This window comes from Clinocottus analis, unplaced genomic scaffold (assembly GCF_023055335.1).
Source record: "Clinocottus analis isolate CAN_PGR_092001 unplaced genomic scaffold, fCliAna1.0.p SCAF_2, whole genome shotgun sequence".
NCBI lineage: Eukaryota > Metazoa > Chordata > Actinopteri > Perciformes > Cottidae > Clinocottus > Clinocottus analis.
In genome coordinates, this window is record NW_027175931.1 from 17,276,777 (window position 1) to 17,299,074 (window position 22,298).

At 46.6% G+C, this 22,298-nt stretch overlaps 1 protein-coding gene across 4 annotated transcripts in view; it reads right to left on the reverse strand.

Moving 5' to 3' along the window:
* Positions 1-22,298, reverse strand: part of schip1 (schwannomin interacting protein 1) — a 175,399-nt gene that overhangs the window by 12,811 nt on the left and 140,290 nt on the right. For 3 of the 4 annotated variants that reach the window (XM_068584694.1, XM_068584695.1, XM_068584696.1), the window contains one exon: positions 19,254-20,036. In XM_068584694.1, the coding sequence (XP_068440795.1) occupies positions 19,254-20,036 (783 nt within the window). Of the gene's footprint in view, positions 1-7,598; positions 7,908-19,253; positions 20,037-22,298 lie in introns of those variants that run through there. The other variant, XM_068584698.1, reaches the window with a different exon arrangement.

Genomic DNA, 22,298 nt, shown 5'->3' on the forward strand with positions numbered 1-22,298 from the left:
AAAGCTGTATGGGTGTGTTTTTGTGTGCGTGTGTATGTGTGTGCGTGTGTGTGTGTGTGTGTGTGTGTGTGTGGGTGAGGTGGGGGAAGGTTCAAAGGGCGGTATAATGACAAAAGGAGGAGAGATGGAGAGCGTGAAGAGGGGTTAGACAGGACAATGGATCTCCATGTGACATTTGAGCTGTGGGAAAAGATTCACTGTAGGAATCCGTTTTTTCTCCCAAACACTGAAGCAGATTTAAGAATAAAAGTCTGGTTACTCACACCATTATGTCATCTTTGCCCCACATATCTAAGTAGTTAAACACCCAGAACCTTGAGCATTACGTCAGCCTCGCATAGCTACACACAACACACAAAGCCCTTCTAAAGAAAACAAAAAAATGCGCTTATTCCCTTGCCGAGAATCAGACGACGAGATCGACACCACTCTCATATCTTCAGTTTGCCTTAGCTTAGCATCAAGACTGGGAACACAGGTACACAGCTAGTAAAAGACAACATTTTCCAACAATACGCATTGAACAAACCAGCCATATTGTATTAATGAGCTTTAGAGGTGCTGGTAGACACATTTTGTTATCTCCGGGTCAAGCTTGCTGTTTCCTTCTGATTTGAGTCTTCTTTGCTAAGCTACGCTAAACGGCTGCTGGCTGTGGCTTCATATTGAAGGGACAGACATAAGAGTGGCATCAATCTTCTCACAACTCTCAAAGAGAAAAGTAATGAGAGTAGTTCCCCAAACGTCCAACACAAGTAGCTGTATATGTGTGTGTGTGTGTGCTCGCATGCTCGGCAGACACTGTGAATGTAAAGGTAGATGTACTGTATGACCTAACATATTCCTCCACACTGATTTTTCCAGCCGCCCTCAGCATGCATTAGTTCAAATGATTTGACTTGTAAGCATCCTTTACCTCTTTGTAGTCATTACTGAGGTCAAGGTTGGACGCTTGCCTGATGACATCATCCACTCCTCTACATGCATTCATGTTCTCCAGCGCCTCCCTCATCCTTCCCTCCCTTGGTGTCTTCCTGTGTGTTCCTCTCTACTCCCCAGTCTCTAGGTTAGTTCAGAGCGACTCCAGTCAGAACACATCTCATTCCCAGCTACTCCTGCCATCGTCTGACACACAAAAAACTAAAATAACTCTACTCCTCTACTGGTGGGTGCTCTTCATCTTCCTCTTACATGCTGTCACACTATTTCTCCTTCACTTCCCTGCTCTTTCTGACTCCTCCAGTCTCTCCTGGGCCTCCCCCACAGGACTGTGAAAGCACAATGGTCGGAGGTGAGGCCTCTTTAGACCCGGCCTACCTTCGCCCTCTGGTCAGGCCTCTCAGAGCCGAGAGGGACAAACTCACACTGGTGCATTTTCTCAGTTTTCACACTCTGACGAGAGGACAGCAGCTGCTCACAACCCGTTTGAAAAGAGACACCTCATCCGTGGGATGGCCTCAGTGTGTGTGTGTGTGTGTGTGTGTTTATGGCAAGATGCTTGTTAAGCTTTCCCGTGTGTGTGTGTGTGTGTGTGTTTAGATGACTCCTGGTGTGTCTCTCCAGGACACTATGACTCTCTGTCTATATTTTTACACCCAGGACTCCTTTTAGAATTGTTTTTCTTTTACGCTTCAAAACCCTTTTATCCAGAATGACTTACACTTCTGCGTACATTTGTGAAAGAGAGATTAACTTAACATGGATTAGCCTTCATATTTCAGGCAAAACGAAATGTGAAAGTGTGTGTTTATGTAACAGAGTGTGTGTGTGTGTGTGTGTGCGTGTGTGTGTGTGCTCCCTCCCTGCTGAGGTAAAAATAGTGCCCTGTCTGGACTCCGGTGCCAGCAGCCCCGGCCAGCTAAATAAACCCTGACAGAGCACAATGGACCATTAGTCTGGCACACAAACACATTCACACACAAAGTCACTCACTCTGATGCACAGAGAGTTCTCCTGCTTTGTATCAGGGACTCACATTTTCAATCTGAGCTCTCTGCGGTGTGTAATGATCTCATCTTAGAGAGGCGTTATCGACCCGTGACTCATATATTTGTCATAGCTACCAAGACAGAAGATTGTGTCCACATATGGCTGCAGAATCACTTCACACACAAACAATCAGCTGGTTACGCACAAACATGGGAGGACCATTACATATGTGGAAATGAACTCATAATCACATTTCTACATGTAATGTCTACATGGTATGCACATTAGTGCATGTGATTGATTAACCATTTGTATTCTAGTAAGACAATTCATAGGAAACCAGTTTGTCTTAAGATAAGTTTATATATATTCCTAAGAGTAAAATATGTTGTTGTGGCTATAGAGTGGTACTAAAACAAGGATATTATTAGGCACCAGTGTTGAGAAATAGCTACATTTAGTCACTGACCACACACACACACACACGCACACACACACACACACACACACACACACACACACACACACACAGCTTGTTGATGGGCTGGAATGAACAAGTTGAGTACTCTAATCGGAAATATAACTTTGCAAAACTAAAATAATGGCACTCTCATAAGCTTTGGAGAAATACACAATAATTTAATCTTAAACAGAATAAAATCTTGTCTTTCTTTCTTCGACACTTCAATCCGGCAGAACGAGTCAGAGGATGAACCGTTCAGCAAAGTCAGAGATCTAACGGTGAGACATCAGGTGAGGAATAAAATAGCCAGCCAAGGACAACAGGATGTACAAGAGGGATGAGTGGAGAGGGAAGAGAGGGAAGAGAAGAAAGAGAAGGAAGAGAAGAAAGAGAAGGAAGAGAAGAAAGAGAACCTCCACTGATTCTGATGATCATGAGTCACATTCATCTGTTTAAGAAAAATCTGAGATTAAAACAGTTGGGGGAATAATGCCTTTGTACGATAACATCAAAAAGCATGAACACACGTCGCTCGCTGGTTGGAGACAAGAACCCACGAACACACACACACCGAGACAAACACACACCTACACACACACAGGTTGAATAAAAAAATAGGACATGTGTTTGATTCAGTGTTACTCTTAAAGGATTATGGGTAGAGCAACAGGAATTGTCTGTCTATCTCCTGAATCCAGAGACATACACACATATAGGAATACACACATACACACATAGGAATACACACATGCACATACACACATAGGAATACATACACAGACATACCCACATAGGAATATATACATACACATACACACGCACACACACGCACACGCACACACACACAAACACACACACACACACACACACACACACACACACACACACACACACACACAGGAATACTTACATACACACGTAGGAATACATACACAGACATACACACATAGGAATAGACACAGACACAGACACTCAGACACACGCACAGGAATACATACATATACACACACACACACACACACATAGGAATACACACACACACATAGGAACACACACACATGTGCCAACAGAAGCAGTGTTCGTGGTGAGCAGGTCTGTGTGAGCTGAAGGGCGGAGTCTGACTCTCATTACTGAGGCTGACTTCATAGTGAAGGTGAAGTCATCTGCTGATTCAAATGGGATAGGAGCCGGCGAGGGAGCGGCGTTCCCAATGCATGATGGGACCAGAGACAGGAATCTACAAACAACTACATACACACTTACATTCAACCACAGCTCAAGGGCAAAGGCAGGGGACAGAGCTGGCTGCACGTTTGAGACAAACATACACAGGTTAACTATTCCTCGGGTGCGTAACTGTTGGGTCAGCTGAGAGAGAGAGAGAGAGAGACAGAGAGAGAGAGAGAGAGAGAGAGAGAGAGAGAGAGAGAGAGAGAGAGAGAGAGAGAGAGAGAGAGAGACACACACACACACACAGAATGGCTTATTGTTCCAAGTGAACAGAGGGTGACTGTGGGAGAGAGGGTTCCTGGCACCTCCTGTAAGCCTGGGATCCAAGGCCAGTGGCACTGTGTGTGTGTGTGTGTGTGTGTGTGTGTGTGTGCGCATGTTGTTGGTACGCGTGCACCTAAACCCGCGATGAACTCGCTCTCTTTATCTGCCCAGCTCCATCTTTGTGGATGGGTTCCTCTATTCTCACCGGCTACGTCTGTGATGATGTCATAATCATAATCATCACAGCAGATCACAGACTCTGGTCTGGTCTTATTTTGGAAAAAAGGAGGAAAATAACTACTGCTACCATAGCAACGTGGTGAGAAGTTCTCCATGGCGATGCTCTGTGTCCCAAAACAAATTGGGCTGTGAAAAGGAGGGCGAGGGGGGGGGGGGCGTCTGGAAGTGGGCTCACTCACACAGAGGCCGTGTTTCAGGGGGCTGGAGGTCTGGAAAGTTGAATAGAACTTTAGGACAAAGTACCATCTTGTTTTAAATGTAAAAAAAAATCCTTATTGCACAGTAACGGTGTGATTCTGGGCAGCCACACGTCACCGTGCAGAGACATGGAGTCAAAATCACATCACACACGCAGTCAACCGGCTTAGAAATGCCAATGAATACTCACTTCTAAACTACTCTTTTATTTCTCCATCTGGCTCTGTTTTGATGAGTCTATCCTGATTTATATTTGTAGGAGTGGTCGAAACGACTTGTAAATGTTCATATTTTATACACAAATGATTCATATCAATCTTCTGTCTGCACTTTACTTTCAGAGCCGGAGACGGGACCTGCGTAGATAGCTTAGCATAACAACCAGAGACATGGAAACAGCTCGCGTGGTTCTCTACAAACTGAAAAAAAAACACCATTGCATTGTGTTTGTTTACTTTGTCCATAAACAAAAATTGCCAATTTGTTGTTTTAGGGGGAGCTACGTGCTATAACTACTTCCTGACAAACTAAACTAATTCATCATGTACAGTAATTATACAATGAGGGTTTATTATCTGCCTTATTGATCTTTCTCGCGTGATCCATCAGTGGCATACTGTACTGCTCGTTCTCATCTATAATGCATTAGACCACACCTTGTATACTGTTACAGCAACACCACAGCGCCCCTTCACCGAGCAGACTTCATGAAGACAATATGCAGAGCATAAATACACGTAGATATGCACATACACAGAAATGCAACGTTCAGTCAGAGTTCCTGAGGCCTTGGCACGCTGACAGGATACCTACAAAGCGAGAGGACGCGCTGTGGCCGAGCCTCCGACCTGCTGGTACGGTTTACATGAAAACCTGAGGACAGGATGGCGTATTGAGACCTCAGGTTTGAGTAAACACCTTCACTTTTACATGCTTTCAGCTCACTTGATCACTGACCAGGAGGAGCAGCATCCGGATGGAGGAGACGGCTGCAGCAGGTGATTTGTTATTCTCGTTATATCATTAGGGCCTTGGTTTGGATCCATAGATGGATTTAGTAAACTATGGGTGAAATGGTCTCTTTATTGGTCCTCTCGGGGTCAGCGTGGGACTTAACTGGCTGATGGTTTCTGACACTAGTTTGGCAGAGACAGAAAAACAGACTTTCCCCTCCTCTTGTCTCTTGTCTCTTCCTTGCCTTCAGCCAAAGAGGACCAACATCTGCATGGAAGCAAAAGAAAACCAGGATGCCGAAAACCAAAACAGACACGGCCCAAAGACATGGAGGGTCCCAGGAGACGAACAGAACCACAGGGGTACCACGCCCGCCCCCCGCCCTCGTGCTCCACCTCATCTGTTTACCGCTCGTCTGTTTCATCCCTTCATTAACCCCTCGCTCGTTTCATCTCCTCCACGATTCCTCTGTTCTTTCCCCCATCGAATTTTGCTCCTTTACATCCTTCTGTATGTATGTGTGTGTGTGTGTGTGTGTGCTTTAATGTGTGTGAGGGGCGCTGTCTGCCTGCCGGTTGCCAGGTTACCAGTCTAATTGAGGGGCCTCTGGAGAGCCGCCGTTATCAGAGCCGAAGCCCTCTGCTCTGCTCACCCCTCTCATTCTTTCTTTTTTTCCGCTCCATCCCTCTTTTCTGGTGCATCCTTTGCATTGAAGCCATCTCATCCTCCTTTTTTCTCTTCCATCGTACTCAATCAACACTTTTCTCAACCCCCTCCTTACATGTTCCTTCCTTATGTCGAACTGATGTCAATTAAACATTTTTTTCCTATCCTCCCTATCGTGTATGATCTCAGTTGCCTCAGAAAGCCGGAGCGCCGTTCTTCTTTCTCTCTTTCTACCCGCCGTTCCCTTCGTTTATCCCAGCTTGTGTTGTCAATCCGTCTTTCACTGTTTCCTCCCTGCCTCTCTTCAGATGTCTCCAGTAGCCCCTCGGCGTCACGTTTCTCTGGTTATCTGCTGCTCCTTCCTGCATCTTGCCGTTATTCTGTCCCTGCATCTTTTATCCAACACCGAACCTGGCAGGAATTCCTCATCCTGTTACACAACTGATCCCTCACCCACACAGGAACAAATCCACTCTGCTGACATGCAAACACAAACAGCCCATGAAGAAATTGGACCAGGATTAATACAAATGTTTCGTGAGACGATTAGAGTCTTTTTTTTAGGTTTTCTCAGAGATAAAATCCTAAACCTCAGACCGAAAAGTAGTTTTATTAATTCCCAAAACTAATATTAAGCATTAAGAGGATGCACACGGAGCGGACAAGATATCAGCTTTTACAAATATTGATAGAAGAACATTGAAAGAGGAGAGCACCACCTAAAAGACATACATACGAGATCAATCACATTTATTCAAACTATACGCCAAGAACCTTTAATTATAACTCTTTTTTAACCCAGATGAGATGTTTGAGGATAGAAATGTCGAACTGTCATGTGACTAAAACAAGGCCCATCATCTCTATGACCCTCATCTTCTCCTCATCACTTCCTCTGCAGCTTCTCGTCTGCCTCGCTCCCTGCTTTGACGCTTGCTTTTTCCCCATCAAAGAAGCTCCATCTTTCTCCCCCAATGCCTCCCCCGGCATATTCAGCTTGTGTCTTTGGCCTTTCATCTACCTCTCTGCTTGTTCCCACTCTACATCTCCACTGCATTGCAGACTTTCTCTCCCAAGCAGCAGAGCCGGTGAGAAAAAAGCAGATATGTACGGCTGTGATGCGCTTGCTTTTCTTTAATCACGACCGCTTCATTCCTCGTTTGATAAAGTGGCACACTGCTGTCACATGTCACCTGTCACATGTCCCACAAGACTTACACTGAACCATAAACATGCATACACAACCCTCCAGGCAACCATTCACATTTAAATTCCCTCCCTCACAATTGCACACACACACACACACACACAAAGTCCAGTCACGACACTCTACACTTGCATACCTCATGTCTCCTTGACATGGATAAATGAGGCTCGATGAAGAAGAGGTGCACAGGAGGAAGGACATTATTCCCTTGAGTCGAGTGCTCCCTTAGCAACCAGCTGGCCTTCAGATTCACAACACACTCACGTAACCACACAAAGCAGAGAAATACTTCTCTCCGAAGACACACACACGTGCAACAATGTCTTCGTGTCAGCGGGACACTCAAGGATGTGCGATGAACTGAACTGAGGAGAATCAACGTCAGCTTGTGTCTGTCAAAATGACAATTAAATGGAACGAATATGAGGCTTGTGGTGTGAGAGCTACCTGGTAGGAACAGTTCTCCTGGTGGACCATCCTTCACTGCATCCTAGAGAGGAGCGAGCTGAGCCGGGGGAACAGCGCTGGGAGAGGATTCCCAGCCCTGCAGTGGTATTCCGAAAGGAAAAGACTAAAACTAAAGAGATCAATTCTCCTGCTCGCCTGTCTTTCAGTTCAGTCTTCACGCTCTACGTCTTCTGATCCTTTGCTCGTCTGTCTTCGCGAGAGGGGGACGGCGTCCGATCGCTGCTTCTCCAAAGCTGAAGGAGCGAAGGGAGCGAGAGACTGGAGGAGGGGTGTGAGAGCGGGAGGGGAAATAGAGCGAGGGAGGGAGGGAGGGAGGGGAGCAGGGGCAGGCAGTGCACTCCCGGGCGCCTTTCCCCGTCTGGTTCGGACGGAAAAGGGGGAGGAGCTTGTTGGGGCTGCGTGCATGCACAGTTGGCCAGCAGAGGGGACGGTGGAAAAGAGAGGGAGGGCGAGGGCGAGGGTCAGGAATGCCATTCTGCTGTTTCATATGCAGTCATGCTAGAGAGAGAGAGAGAGAGAGAGAGAGAGAGAGAGAGAGAGCGAGAGAGAGAGAGAGAGAGAGAGAGAAGGGAAGAGGAGGGGCGTTCTTCCCTAACTTTTCGCTTCCTCTTTATACCCGTTGTGCATAAATGGTCAACACCGATACGATGCTGCAACACTTGTGGTATTTGAAACCAACATTTAGTCATTTTTAACAGTTTTATGAGTCAAAGATGTGTATCACTCACTGATTTGTTTGTGTCAGTGTGAAAATACACATGGTGGTCTTTGCATGGTTCCTACATGTTCATTCCCCGTCTGTCTCTTTGTTGGATTATAAACTCAAACAGCAGATGGCCGGTTTATAATCCAGGCCAACGTGCTCAAATAATCTCTCCCTTCTCAATCTCTAAATGCATTCCTTTATCTGACCTCTTCACATCACTGTTATAATAATCTCTTTGTTTTCTGCTTTTCTTTCTTTTTGATCTCACTGCGACGTAAACATCTTTCTGAGCTTTTTTGCATTGTCTGTAGATTATTTGCAATTAACTGATTAATCAATTAGTTAAGTACATTTTATTTATAACATAACATACAACGCCGCAACAACTTAAAGTCTTTAAAATAATAAAATAAAAAAAACAGTCGGAATTAAAATGATTCGGGACATTTTTGCTACACGTAGATCATTAATATATTTATTTAAAAGTCTTAAATGTCTATTCTCTGACTTACTGGTGAATGAACTAATCATTTCAGACTAATCCTTTCCACCATCTCAGCTTGTTTTGTTCAGCAGCGGAACAGCTTTGCACAAGAATTTGGGCTTTGTGATGCAATTAAATCATACATCTGCGTTCATGTTTTATTTGTTGGAAAGCTGGAAAGCTGCACACACCTCCTGTTCTCTCATCCCTCCTCTCTGGCCAGATCTCTCTATCTGAGATCTTTGGCGGGCGATGCTGCTTTTCCCCGATAGGAGCGATCTTCAGGGTAATGACATGGAAGTGGATCGATGAGCTCCCGCTCAGATCTCTCTGGTCTGGCCTTCTGCTCGGTGCCCATCTGGCCCATGCGGTCACGCTCACCTTGGATATAATCATCTGTGCATGACATTGACCGGCGATAATCATGTTTTTCTTACAGTAAAAGCGACCGGCAGGGCCTCGTAAAGCACTCGTAGGTTTATGCTGAGTTTACAGGCATAGAGATAGATGGAGAGATTAAAAAGTGTCTGGTGAAAGGAGTGAAGCATAGAGCACGTAAAGGGATCCTGATGCAATTTCTGTGTTGCTGTGTGTCTGCTGCGTGTGTGTTAGGTTGTGTGTTTTCCACAACATTAGCTATTAGAACGTCATGTGTCTATTTGTTAAAATAAGTGTTGTTGCTGTGTCTGCCCACTAGGGGCCAGCGTGCTTGAAGAAAATCTTAATCTCTAGAAGTTTAATAAGTGACTTGTAGAGAATTAAACTGCTGATCCCTCGACCGGTAATGTAATATAACATTTGGTTTCAAGTATGCATCTGAACAGAGTAACTCACAATCTTTCACATCTTTATAAAAAAAGCCGAACACTTCTCCCTTTTTAATATAAACGCTACTGATACACACAAACACACACACGCACACACACACACACACACACACACACACACACACACACACACACACACACACACACACACACACACACACACATGGGTGCATCACTCACAACTCTGATGTCCAACATCTGTGAGTGATGCTTTGATACAAGAAGCCAAAGCGACCCCTTCTCTCTCCTCTATCACCATGGTAGCAGCCCCCCTCCGCCCCCCTCCCTCCACTGACCTCCACACAGTTGTCAAGGTTAGAATCTGAGTCACAGCACAGGTGGAGACAGCGCCTGAAGAGACAACCACACCTGACACGACCCAGACTGCACCGTGAGTGTGAGCTTCGCTAGCAGTAACCATACTGGGATGAGCTATGTGGCCCAGATACGCTCCTAAACTAAGATTATTAACTGGAGACTGCAGTTAGGCCACAATACATCAACAACCTGTTTGTCTGTGCAAGTCTATCTGCTAACTCGCAGTCGTACGCCGACAGCAGTGTGTAATGTATTCCTGCACGGCTGCAGAGCTGCTGCTATGTGTGTCGCTCCCGCTGTGAGGGAGTGTTGTCGTGTACATTGAGCAGCGGAGCAGCTCGTCTCATCCTCGCTTTCCTCCTCTCATCCCACACATCAAAACAGCGCTCATGCGGGGCTCTGTGTGTTTAACTGTGCCCAGGGCATATTTATAGATGCAAACAGAAAAGATGAATATCTAATCATGAATCACTGATAGCAGAGAACGACTCGGTGGTTCACTCTCCTGGATGCAGGGAGAGATGGTCGGGTCGGGTTATTTTGAAACATATACGTCACTTACTGAACATGAATTACGAGCAATTTATTTGTAATTAAAAATGTAATCCATTGGGTTATACCAAGAGGTTCATACCAATTTTGGATTACTTCAAAATAAAACATGTTGCATACAAAAAAATGGATGCAAAAATGTGGGTCGCACAAATTTTCAAATACAATGCATGTTCAGTATTTACAGTTCAAACCCTTGAACACTCGTACTGACAAAGCATCGGTGTTCTGTGTGTGTCTGTTTTCTCTCACATGGAGGTCTCTGACAAGAGGAGCAGGAAACACAATGTTCTTCTGTCTTTTTCAGTGTGAAGAAGGAACACAAAAATGAAGGAATACAAAATAAAAATGGCAGCGTGAGAGGAGTAACTGACTTTGAGATGCAGAAGAACATTTACATTACAGTCTTAGAAAAACACACTGCCATAAAATACCAAGTAACCATAACAATATAACTATGAACTGTATTCTTCAAATGTAGCCAGATCTGATGACATGTTCTGTAATCTAATTACACAATCCTGATTATATGTAATCTGTTACTTCCCCTGTGCAGCTCATGGGAACACAGATCCTCTCTCCGTCTGACAGCTTGACGCTCTTCCTCGCCTTCCACCCTGCCCTCCTCTCTCTCTTCCTTTCGCTGTGACTACATTTGCTTTATTTTCAGCACATTTCTCAATCTTCCTCTTCCTTCCTCTTCTCTTCCTGGCCCCCGACCCCCTCCTCTCCTCTCCTCTCTCCTTCTCAGCAGAAGGAAGGGGAGCAACGATGCTTTTAGTGAGCTGACATTTTGTGTAAAAACAATGCATAGCAGAGCAGGTTGGCTCAGTGTGAGGCCGGACTCTGGCGGTAATGAGCTCGCTCTGACAGGGAGGAACTGATGTGGAAGGCCAGGGAGTGCACGTGCATGTGTGTGTGTGTGTGTGTGTGTGTGTGTGTGTGTGTGTGTGTGTGTGTGCCACCAGAGGTTGTTCTAATGAGGGCCCTCTGTCCGTTGGTGGTGGACAGACTGCTGTGACCACCAGGCTGCTTTCATATTTGCTTCACATTTTTAAATGCGTCACAACAAATTTGTATACCAACTGAGTAAATGATTAACTGTCCACCAATTACACATGTGCAACGATACAGTCTATGACGAGAGAGAAGTAGTGAGTCACAGTGAATGTTAAGCAGCTGAGACGCAGTTTCTTGCTTCAGGAGCTGAAACAAGTCATCCTTTATTCCACGGTTCAAAGGACGAGCCCATTCAACAACATTTCATATCTTTTTCAATAAAAAAAATATGGTTTTCTTGGTTCTTGGTAATATTAATATATCTGGGCTTTCAACTTTTGGTTGGACAAAAGAAAATATTTGTAAAATTTGATTGTACATTTAAATAATTATATATTTAGGCATTATGGAGGCTGGAACCTCTCCAGTCCACATGAGCGTTCATTTCATATTCTGGACTGTTGTTTGGACAAAACAAGCATCATGAAGCCGTCATCTGACGCTTGATCAAATGTCTGACATTTTACAGACTAATCATCCTGAGCTGCAGCCGATTTCAGCCCGATGGAGTGATTACTCTTGTGTTACGAGTATGAGAGGTGATAACAGAGCTCTGAGCTCTACAGCAACAGATGAAGCTCTGCATGACCTGGCACAAATGCTCACACGTACGCACATGCACGCGCACACGCACACACACACGCGCACACACAGCTTATATAACAAGCACAATCATAAAGACAAAAATACTCTTGGTTTGTTGGGGTTTGTGTGGGTGTGCAGACGTGGCTTGTATTTATTTTTAGCCCGTTATAAACACAGCAAGTTCACAACCCACGTTTCACACACACACACAGGGACACACACACACACGCACACACACACACACACACACACACACACACACACACACACACACACACACACACACACACACACAGTAATTAGGAGCAGAGAAGCCCAGTGTTTCATGTTTCAGCTCCACCCAAACGAGCAATCCAAGCAAGCACACACATGCACCCACCCAGGCCACTGGGTGTGTGTGTGTGTGTGTGTGTGTGTGTGTGTGTGACTAAACCCTTTATTCTCCCAAAAAAGAGATGGATAAGAGCTTAAAATCCTTCACTGCTTAGAAAACATAAACCCTCTTTTTCTCTTTCTCAGTTTCCAGCTCTCGCTCTCTTTTTGTTGCCTTCTTGCAATAAACCTTGTTTTTTTTATCTCCTTCGGTCCCACTTATAAAGCCGGCCTGTGTGTGTGTGTGTGTGTGTGTGTGTGTGTGTGTGCGTGTGTGTGTGTATTGGGCTCTGCTCTGTAGTGACTTTGCAGAATGAGGACTGACACGACGCTATAACATTAGAGGCCGTCTTCTCACTGCTACATAAATCCCCATTTCCTCCACAGCACGCTCTGCCACTCACAACCGGCGCCCCGCCTTGATAGTTTGCACAATTAGCTGGGAACAGGAGTGGGAATGGCGGTGAACAACAGGGGATGTCTGGAAAAAAGTGGAAGGAAAGAAAAGGAAGAGAAGAAGGTGGAGGAGGGAGGGGTGGGGGAGGGTTAGGCCTCAGTGAGTCAGAGGATCAGAGGAAGTGTGTGTTTGAGTTGTGTGTTTGTGTGAGTTCTGAATCAATCCAGATGAACAACCAGGCAAACAGTGGAGGGAAGTGTAGTTGTAGGTTGAGCCTTTCCACCTGAAACACTGTTATTCTACCACCAATCACAGCAGCATCTTGATCTGATTTACCCACGATGCATCTGGCCCGCCTGACGATATGATGAGTCATCACACGGGGTGAAATATTAGGTACCCTTCCACCTTAACAGAGCAGAAAGTAAGCGTATCTGTCAGTTAAGCCACACCCGCGGCATCGCAACCATCAATGCGAACGGGATTGCATGTGTTTGTTTACGTGGAGACGAGGAGAAGCGATCAAGCAGCTGATTGAACTGCACTTTGACACCAGATAAGAGCAGTTTAGTGCTTCTCACGAGGCTGCCGGTGAGACTCCTGCAGGGTCTCTTGGGCGTTGTGTCTCCGCTGGTCACAGCAGGTCTATCGCAGAGTTTACACGAGCGTGTGCAGGTGTCTCATCCCTCCAGACGGCATAGCAGACCGCCTGACTGAAAAAGGATTTTTTTTTTTTTCCACCACCGTTGAAGGCCATGGGCTCCTTGTGATGAATACCATTCAACAAAAACACACTCTATTTCACAGCATTGATACCTGACACACAGACCAGTGATAGAGACCGCCGATTGGCTGTTCAGCTGTCGACAAACTGTATTTTTATTCACTTTATAAAGAATATTTCTTTACAAACAATGAAAATGCTACCTGAGGGGTAACCAGAGGACGGTTGCTCGGCCATATGAGAGCAGCTAACACAAAGATGCACTAAAAGCATGCGCGTCTGGCCCGGCTATGTCAACATAGTACAGAGATGCTGGAATACAAACACAAACAAAGGCAAAGCAACTCCGTTCTCTGCTCAGGTAGACGTCACTTGTTGCTATATTAATGCAGTGAATCACATGCCTTGCAGCTTTAAGGTAGTTTGTCCTCGTGTGTTAGTCCAGCAGAGGTTCACAATGCAAGCTGCACTCTCTTATCTGACTTGTTCTCTATTTGTACTCCAGGTGTAACACCCTCAAAACAGATTTGTCTTGTTTGTCAGGATGAGACGGCCTTCTTGTCTCCTCCATGCGTGTGCATGTGCAGACTGATTAAGCAGTTGCCAGTCAGTTTTAGTATGTGGTGAGTGCAAGAGTAGCTTTTACCAGAAGGCCCGAGGTGACATGAGGCATCCAGAGGCAACACAGACATGTCAATGGCCTCTTCCAAGTTCTTTAAACTGGGCTCGGTGTCAAGAACAATCTCTGCACCTCAAAGTAAAACGGACTTTCAAAGCAGGTGTACGGCACCAAGATTTGCGTATTTAAAACAGGATTTAAATACACGTGGACTGCACATTTGCTGGTATTCTTTCTTTGCCAGAAAGGGGGAAAACACAGAGGGCAGCAGAAGAAGTAGCGAGCCACATATGGTCAGAGTCCTTCCAGCATGAACCTGCTCTGTGTTAACGGGTCACACAGAACGTTAGTTCTGAGGAAACTGAGATGCACGGACAGATGTGCAGCTGGCTCTGCTTTACGTTCATTCAACACATATTGAACTTTTCTGTTTCATACAAACTCAAAAGACAACATACCACAGCAGAGGAATGTAGTGCCCTGTTACATAATGTATCATTAAATCAGGAGTCTTTTCGTCAAACAATTGATCAAGTTTAGAATCTGAACTCGCTTTCAACTCACGTGCACATTTAATGTTGAAGGTCTGACAGACCTGACGGAAAGCACACTCCTACAAACTTCATCTGTTGCTTTACCTGAGTTAAGTGCCCGACTTGCTGTGAGGAATCCAAGGTTAAGCTGAGATGAAAATCCTCCGCTTATAGAAAAATAAAAAAACATCTACAACAGCAGCAGACTGTCAGGAAACCGCGAGAAGAAAAAGATATCCTTTGATTCAGTGAGGTGAGAGTGTGTGTGGACGAACAGGAGACTAAAGCAGAGGCGGTGAAGGTCCGTGTGTGTGTGTGTGAGCTGCAATGTGCTGAGGGCTGGGCGTGTTTCAGCTGGTACCGGCACACACACACACACACACAATGCACAGTGGTTAAGCCCAGAGGGTTGAACCAGACACCGGAGTCTCAGAAGGCGCTCTCCACACCTGGCTCAAGCACCGCCCCCATTTCTGACACCACCTCCAACATCCTACCACATGTACGTCACTATCTGCCCCTCCAACCTTCATGCCGGCCACCTCTGACCCCGCAAGCCTCCTCTTTCTCCCTCAACCTCCACCGGTTCTGGTTGGTCCCATCAATCTGCTGCCCTCCTGACTTCAGACATGCTTTCTTTGCTTTCTCATAAAAGATCTCACTCAAATACTTTGTACTTATTGTCTGTGCCCATTTATTTCCAGAATAACGGCTCTGAGGCCCTCTGAAAGTATTTCTTTCCACTCGTAGCCTCGCGCTCTGGCTCTACGTGGCTTAGGCTGAGTACAGGGTGAAGGTAGTCGTTAGGTTGTTAGTGGAGGTCGGCAGCGCAGTTCAACTGTTGAACTCGTTCATAATCACAGAGCAGAGTGGAGAGAGAGAGAGAGAGAGAGAAGCAGCCCAACCTCTGTCTGCCTTTGCTTTTCCTCTAACCTCGCCTTTCTACAGCCCTTGAATTATGTTCTGGCCGCAGAGCTCTCCACATTTCCACACTTCAGTTCCGGTCTTGGCCTTTATTTTTTATTTTTTACTGTTTATACATTGTGCTCGAGCAGCACTTTCCAATTTCATAGATGTTCATCGACCTGTTACTTCCTCTGATAGCTGTAAATCCTCACATCTGTCCTAACAGCAGAGATCATGAACCTAAACGTAGCAGACGGATTCAAGTCTGTTCTACTTACTTTAATTTAATAATATCACGTTGCATATTATTGACATAAAGATGGTAAAAACTGATGCAGCAGTGGCTGACATATCCTGACGTTATGGCTTTGTGAGTCCAAGTCCAAAGTACCCATAATGCAACTTGACTTTTCCACACTCCATGGGTCCATGTGTGTTACAAAAGGTGTTGGTTGAAGATTGTACGTGGAGTTACAGAGGGCTGGCAACAGTTCCAGGTTACTTTTAAAGTAGGAGTGGTGCTGCAGGTCCCAGCACAAACCCAATCTTCCTCACCACAGTTTGCCCATGGGCAGTTCTCACATTGTGTGAGTAAGTCGAGGTGCGCTCTGAGATTGGAAAAGAAGTAGCCGGAAGGCATGGATTTAATACAACACACAGATACATTCCTGAGTATAGACAGCAATACATGTAGACTGACCCCATATCTGCCCTTTTCACCTCAAGACCGGCTCAGAGGAATAATATTATTGTTGGGCTAAATGGAGGCTTTGGGCTCGTGTTACGTCCGGTGTGTGCTTGAGGTCCCTGAGGTCCCTGCCACGCGACTCCAAAGTTCATCAGAAATAAATTACAAACAGGTCAGCATGCTCCGAATCCGCCCCGAAGCCTGCAGGCCGACGCGGCCAGAAACGACCACGCCCTAAAATAAACACACCTGCACCAATGTGGCTGCTTCATTTGCACAAAGATGAAATAACATGCAGGATAAGTGAGGGCTCTCATGATGTTTATCTACAAGTAGACCAAAAGCACAAGGGAACACGCCATTGCGTGATGAAAAGCACTCTACTAGGTGTGTGTTTGATGTCAAATGCAATTTAATAGTTTGACATTTTGCTTAATTGTAACAGCGACAGGACCGTAACAGCTGAACTTGTCCTGTTTACACTTTGGCTTTTGGTTAAATGAAACAGAAATGTTAGAAAACACTTCATGCTACGCTGAGGTGACCCACGGCTGGCTGTAGCTTGATAAAACCCTACGTGGCAATACGCAATCTTTTCATCTTTTCATCTCACTCTAAGTGAATAAGCGCATTTAACAAAATGTCAAATCTTTCCTTTGAACGAAGCTGAATGAACTCTTCAAAGACCTACACACTCTCCCATGCTGTGACTCTGTCTGTGACCGGTCAGGACAACCAGCGCGCCAGAAGAGGTCGACGTGCTGGTGACTGTGTCTGAGTATGCAACTGTCTGGTTTAAAGCTCATTGGAACTGATCCATAGTTTACCATGTCCTGATACACAGTGTGTGTGTGTGGTGTTGTGTAGCTACTGCATCCGACCGCAGCTAAACCCGTCTCCAGGCACCAAGCTACCACTACAGATTATTAGCTTTGAGCTTCACTGTGTCCCGTCTTTCTGAAAGCACAGATGCTTTTGAAGCTCTACTGAAGCATGAATATCTCTGTCCCTCTGGAGCCCAGCAGCATCCCAGACAGACAGACCCCTCTATACATGAACACACGCATCATCCCGCTAGTGGGTCCCGCCTGAGAGGATGTCTAAATATTTAAAAACATTTTAAAAGCACCAGCTCCCCCCTTTTCCTCCAGGGTGTCTGTTAACTCTTTGACATTTCAGAAGTAAGAAACTCAGATGCCCTCTGGTACTCACTGGGGATTACTTATAGGAATGTCTCAGGTCCTAAGTTATAGCAGAGGGTCAATAGCGTCGTCCTCTTATACCACATGTGGAAGCTCATAGGTAGAACTAAACGACCCAGAAGGTCAAATAACACTTCAGTATTGCTCTGATCCACATGATTTGACATTCCTCTACAGGGGCAACAGCAGCACACATGTGATTTTAAAAGTAGGAAATTAGTTTGCCTCCCGTCTTTTCCGGTATATCTCTTCTGCTTCCATCTTAGGAGCGCTTACACATCTAACTCTGATTTCTTATCTACACCGGCTGGTCTACACACTGGTTTTTCTCAGGATTTTTTTTTTAAAACTTGTAATCAGAGAGACAGTTGGAGCCGAGGCACTTTATCGGCATCAGCCACACCACGAAGCCTTGTGTGTGTGAGGCACTGCATGTGGTAAAGAGCATGTCAGTGCATGAGTGTGTGTTTGTGTGTGTGTGGGTGTGTGTGTGTGTGCGTGTGTGTGCGTGTGTGTGTGTGCAGAGGATAGTTGCTGCATGTGGAGACAGAGGCTCGCTTTCAAGAGGTTTTCTTCCACCCATCAATTATATCACAGCCCACTGCTGAGGGAGAGAGAGAGAGAGAGAGAGAGAGAGAGAGAGAGAGAGAGAGAGAGAGAGAGAGAGAGAGCAGATTTCTCCTCTCAGACCACAGCGAAGCAGGAGGTGACCTTTTCATTTAAGATGGACAGCAGGTAATGAACATTGACACAACCACACAAACCATGTGACCCCACACTGCCTGGTCCTAAAGATACCATCTTTCTGTCCTTTCCTCCCTCTTTCCTTCCTCTCATCCCCCACTCCTCGCTGCATTCCTGACATGCCTTAGGGAGACAGAGGGGGCCTCCAGGACAGACAAACAAAGACACACAACACACACAACACACTCACAAAGGCACTGGCTGCTGCTATTGTCTGTGTGCACTGAGGAAAAGGTCTTGGTGCTCGCATACCAAAAGAGAGCACCGATCCCCATTCCTCAAACACACATTTGCCCTCATTTAGTGTTCGCAGTGACACCAGAGCTGAGCGTCGGCACTGAAACTCTGGAAACTGTTTTCTCCCGCTCCTCCCTACCAGACCAACAATAGAGCATAAAACTCTTGCTGGGACTGCGATTTAAAGTGTGAAGTCATGAGATTGTAAGGGAATCATAACAGCCTTTAGTGCTGGAGCTGCTGGTGCGGCATGAAGAGCCTGAAGCGGCTCTGTGCAGACCGTCAATGCAACACTGACCTCTTCTGGTGAAACAACCACATAGCCACAACAAAGCTTCTATTTAGATTCCACAGATACAAGATTAAACAGGTCAGCAACACACCTTTGCTGAAGTAACTATCTTCCACAAGGCCTTAAATAATAACAACTACTGCTTGTAGTGTCGGATCTGTGTTCCACGGTGGTCAGGGTAATAGCCGGACCACATAGCTTAGCGCTTAGCTGACTAATCCCTTTTCCTTCCTCCATCTAACCTCATGTGTCCCGGGTCCATATGACACAGAAAACTGTGGGATTGCAGTTGCCCACCAGAGCTCTGTGTGAGATGTTAACCTTTGACCCACGCGAGCAGGAATCCCCAACAGGAACTCAAAGGAACAAGAAAATCCTTCGACGCTTACCGAGGTGTAGTTGCTCTTGCCCATGTTGTGGTTCTGGTTGTGGTTGAGGTTCTGGTTCTCCTGCTCTCTGCACTGCAGCCCAGCCAGGTGTCTCTCCAGGGCTGCCCAGTCCATGGTGGGCAGAGGCTCCTCCTCCTCACCCTCCTCCTCTTTGAATCCCCCCCTCCGTCCCCCAGGCCTCCCACTGCCTCCACTGCATCCACCAGTACCACCAGCACCCCCGCTAGTGCCGCGGCTCCCCCTGCTGTGACTGGAGCCGCGGTGGCGGGGCTTGGGAGCGGCCCGCTGCGGTGTACCGGGGGAATGGAGCTGGTGGCCCCGGGGCAAAATCAGATTGCCGTTCTGTTTCAGTTCCTCGGGCACGGCTGCGACCGAGGTGGCGGTGTCCCCGCCAGAGGCCGGAAGGGCTGGAACGGTCTTCACATCCTGGAATTCTTCAGCGAGGCTGCGACTGTTCACGGTCTTCTTAAAGCCTTCGCCAAGGCCGTCAACCGCCACCAGGCCTCCTCCGCCTTCCTCTTGACCGGGAGGCTGTGGAGAGACGTAGTCTTCTCCGTACTCGCTCTCCCACTCCTCGATCACCTTCTTCTTGTACTCTTGGTAGTCCTCGTCCTCCTCGTAGTCCTCTAAGGTGACCAGGTCTAGAGAGGGGGAGGATTTGTAGTCCTCCAACGTGGTCAGGTCGAGACAAGGGGAGCAAGGCGTAACCTTGCTGGAGTTGGACTCTGAGCTGGAGCGACTGGAGGCGTCGCTCCCCAGGTCCATGCCATCCTCCCGGTAATCCTGCAGCGACAGGGAACAGAGAAAAAGAGTGAAACTGAGAAAAGGCGTGTGCAAAGAACGAGAGTCTAAAACAGAAAGAAAAGAGAGGGAAGTCGAATTAAAATTGTGTCGCTTTGTGAGACCAAGTACAAAGCACTTCCTGTCCCGCAGGAACTTCCTCTCAGCACAGAATGTAGCAGTCACGGCCTTGGACTAGTTGTCGAGTCATCTGCTGTACAACTGTACTGCTCCAACGTTTCTCTGTCTTACTCGATGCTAGCTGATTATACATTCCTCTGGTGAATGTGGGCTTGTGCAACACCAGACACACACACACACACACACACACACACACACACACACACACACACACACACACACACACACACACACACACACACACACAGTGAACGCGGAGTCCGTGTGGCTGGATGTGTCAGAATGATATCCCACCACCCACTGCTACATCTGCAGCACCACAGGAACAAAGCACGGATGTTGTGAGGGGTGAGAGTGTGCGACACTGACATGTCAACACACGGCGCTCTGTGACACGGACGGATGAGTCCAGAGTTGTTGTCTAACCTTGACTGTGTCGCTCCTGCAGAGCCCCAATCACCAGCTCGCTGATTAGTTCGCAGCTAATGAAAACGTCCATGTTGTTTACAACCCTCCACAAATCTCCACCCGGCCTGAGCCTTCTCTTGCAGAGTTATCAGTCTTTTCTCCACAGGAGCGCATTATCATGGAGCCTCACACCCCTTTTAGAAGTTAATGAAAAGCAAGGAGCAGCAGAATTTCTCTCAGGGCAAAGAGAAATTAACCACATATTCCTACGTGAGCCACATAATGAGTTGTACTGGAAAAGAATTTAATTATGAAGATTGCTAATTGCTGGTTTAGAGGACTTACAGTAGTTTTGCACCAGGCTCAAGAGGGAGAAACTGCAATACTACAATAATAGCCTAGTTATGAAAGGCTTTCTGGAGTTTCTTGACTGTATTGCTACGAAACCACACCTGTGCCGGCTGTTGACGTCAAAGCTGAATGCAGACAATGTCTATGTTGGTAAAGCATGGAGCAAAAGACTCAGCAACTTGAAGACTAGATACACAAATTGCTGATGCGTGTGGAGCCACTAGATGATGAGGAGCTTGCACTTCTCCATGAAGGTCTAAGGACGATAGAGACTGCATCAGCTGCACACACAGAAGATCTGTTTTAGTTGTCTCTCAGTCTAGACGGTAATAACATGCAGGATCCCTCTTCCTTGGGATTATTTCCAACACTATGTGGGTTTCAGCATGAAAAACCTCCAGGAGCCCCAGTGAGTCTCAAGAGGACTCACACAAGATCACCAGCCTACTTATAGCCTAATGCTCTGAAATCACTTAGACCTATTCTACAATAACACGGGCCCGCTTTGTAAAGTAGAATGTTTAGCTTAAAACAAGAATAGATTATGGATCATACAATAGACCTGCATCAATGTGTCAGTCCAGCGGAGAGGAGCCGTACCGACGTGCTCATCAGACGGCGGGCTCACCACATGGTCCCCGGTCCCTGCGCCGCGTGAACGCGCCTGTCATCGTGGCTTTGTCACCCGTTAAGTGCTTTATTAAAACCCGGATTCACGGCCCGGGCGGAGTCTCCCTCTCCACGCATATAGGACGACCGATAAATAGAAGCAGAGGAGCAGAGATCACCGATCCTGTTTTTTTTCTTCTTTCTTCTTTTCCTTGAAGTGTTATCCCGACGTGTGCGCCATCACAACAGCGCGTGGTTCCCACGAATCATCGCGTCAATACGTGATGGTCACATGAGCCCGATTAAAATGATGTAGGCCTAATCATTTAAAGTGGGTGTATGTGTGTGTGTGTGTGAGAGAGAGAGAGAGAGAGAGAGAGAGAGAGAGAGAGAGAGAGAGAGAGAGAGAGAGAGAGAGAGAGAGAGAGAGAGAGAGAGACTGTAAAGCTGATCCTCTGTGGGATTAACTGAAGCGCAGGCTGGATTTGGCCACGAAATACATGCAAATTGACAGCTGCACCGGTCCCCACCCCACAGCCGGGCGGGTGTCTCGGGGGCGCTTAATTTATGTCACAGACTACCCCGAACAACTCTGCCCGTCGTCCTCTCGGCGGTGGCACCATCGCATACACGCCCAGTCCTCGCGTGCGTCGACCGTATATGTATATGTACTCCGAGTGCACGCATGACATGAGACATGCTATCGAGTGTTGGACGCTTGACTGTAAATGCACACTAAAGAATTTGGATAATGCG